Source organism: Apis dorsata, unplaced genomic scaffold (assembly GCF_000469605.1).
Source record: "Apis dorsata unplaced genomic scaffold, Apis dorsata 1.3 scaffold_44, whole genome shotgun sequence".
Lineage (NCBI taxonomy): Eukaryota > Metazoa > Arthropoda > Insecta > Hymenoptera > Apidae > Apis > Apis dorsata.
This window is the reverse complement of record NW_006263346.1, coordinates 1,525,740-1,528,122: the sequence shown is the minus strand read 5'-3', so window position 1 is coordinate 1,528,122 and position 2,383 is coordinate 1,525,740. Positions and strand designations below refer to the sequence as shown.

Sequence of the window (2,383 nt, the reverse complement as noted above, 5' to 3'; positions counted from 1 at the left end):
AATTAATATATAATTAATATATATAAATTTATTATATTAATTTATTATATTAATATATATAAATTACATTTGTAAATATATATAAATAATTATAAATTATTAATTATATAAAATTCAAATATTACATCAATTAAATATTGCATAAATTAAAAATATAATTTGATTTAATTGCATATTGAAATTACAATTATTATCTTAAACTTATAATAATATAAAATAAATTTTTACTAATGTTTTATTTATTTATCAAATCTATTTTTTAAATGTAAAATAAATAATTATATAATATGTATAAAAAAAAGATATAAAAATATAGTATATATATAAAATTTAATTTTGTATAAAAAGATTTGGCATTATTATATTAAAAATTTATTCAATAATTACTATTCTTATCAATTCATTTAACATAATCTTAAATATGGAACAATGGATATATATTGAAAATTTATATATATAATGGTAATATTTGTAGATATATGCACTAATAAAGCATTTTAAAATGACAAACCGCGAGAAATATATATGAATGTGTAGTATTTAAATTCTTATAACCTTCAATTTTATATAATTTTTATTTCTTTATCATATATATAATAAAACATTTTTTTAAATAAATAATATATATATTTATTATTATCATATATTAATATAATACATACATATCTATCTTTATTAAAAAATTATGTAGAAATTATCAAAATAGAATACGAAGCTTAAGAGAGAAAATAGATATGTAATAGTTGGCAACATTGCGGAATCGAGAATCTCGAACAACGAGAGAGAAGGAAGTATCCATCTACACATCCATCCATCCACCGTACAAAGCCCCGTTGCACGTCGGGAAACTGAACATGTACGTACGTCGTATAAGCGACGTAGAGTGTTGAATGTGTCGATTTCGTTCGGGGTTGGCTTGCACTTTTCGCGGCTGTATGTGCGCGCAGCAACGTCGCGTGGTCGGTTATCAAAGTGTTTGCGAAGCCTTATAGTGTATTGTGATTGAGTGATAAGAGGTGAGGTGAAAAGAGAAACTTCTTTTCTTGGGACGCTCGCCAATTTCGGAGTTATAGGATTCTATTGCGGCGTCGTACTAACAAACTGTCGTGAGAACTGTAAAGTTCACGGTATACATCTGTGTAAGATATTCAATCAAGGAATTCGCGGGCTAAAATGCCCGACGTGGCTCCCGCGGACAACGTCGGCATCGAGATCAGAATCAACGAAGCGGTGCAGGACGAGGGGAGCGACGCTCGCTCCTGGTTTCCCGCGAATATACCTCCGATTCCATTTTTACATATGCCCGCGCATATGGGTGAACAATTTCTTGTATTTTGAAACATCAAACAGTGCTTATAAATTAGCTGACTATTTAAAAAAAAAATATTTGTGTTTTATATACTACGGATGATTACTACTTTATTCAAGATAACATAACATGAAAACAACGACAATTTGCTAGCGTATTATCTGTTTTTCTCATGTACTTCTAATAAAATATGTGGTAAATGATTTTGAAAAAATGTTTATGGTGCAATTATAGATCTGAAAGAACATATTAAGGATCAGTAAATGTTTTCTTTAGAAGATTTAATAGTGACTACGTTGTCTTTCATATTTATGCTAATTAATAATATTATATATGAAGAAATCAAAAGTGCTTTGATTAAGCAATGTGCTTTAAGTTTAAAAACTTACAAAATGAAAGAAACATAATTACAAAGTTTTTATAAACTTAAGGGAATCATTCATTCATTTGGCAATTGCATATTGCATTTGTTTATATGATTTTCTATATATATTAATCATGTTTTTTCTTAAATGAAATAATGTCATTTATTGTTATTGCATATTAAAATTAGATTTCAATCATAGAATAATTTTTTCTTATTGTTATAAACATATATGAACAATTAATTACACAAGGTGCTTCATCTAAAAACAGAAAATATATAAGATATTTATGTTGGACTTCAATGCTGATTTTGTGAAAGAATAATTTTAAATATATCTTTCTAAAATGTGCGAACAAACAGAAATTAATTATTTGGATGGAGATGTTGTTTGGGTAAAACTTGGAGGTTGTTGGTGGCCAGGACAAGTTACTGGATTTCATAATTTACCTGAAGATATTCAACATGAATTTCAAAAGAAACCTTTAATAGCTGCTGTAAAATTTTTTCAAGAAGATACATAGTAAGTAATTCAATATTTTTAAATTATTATTTTAATTATATATTTAAGTTATTATTTATTTTAATTTTTACTTAAATTTTTTTGTTTTAAATTGATATTCAATATATATCTTATTAATGTTTCAGTGAATTTGTCAAAAATTATCAACAGATTTATAAATATAACTGTACTCTAAAAGATGAATTTA

At 25.5% G+C, this 2,383-nt stretch overlaps 1 protein-coding gene across 3 annotated transcripts in view; it reads left to right on the top strand.

Moving 5' to 3' along the window:
* Positions 1–759: 759 nt before the first annotated feature.
* Positions 760–2,383, top strand: part of LOC102673668 — an 11,360-nt gene continuing 9,736 nt past the window's right edge. For 2 of the 3 annotated variants that reach the window (XM_006608781.2, XM_006608780.2), the window contains exons 1-2: positions 760–2,196; positions 2,322–2,379. In XM_006608781.2, the coding sequence (XP_006608844.1) occupies positions 2,021–2,196; positions 2,322–2,379 (234 nt within the window). In that variant the 5' untranslated portion in view covers positions 760–2,020. The remainder of the gene's footprint in view (positions 2,197–2,321; positions 2,380–2,383) is intronic. The other variant, XM_031514576.1, reaches the window with a different exon arrangement.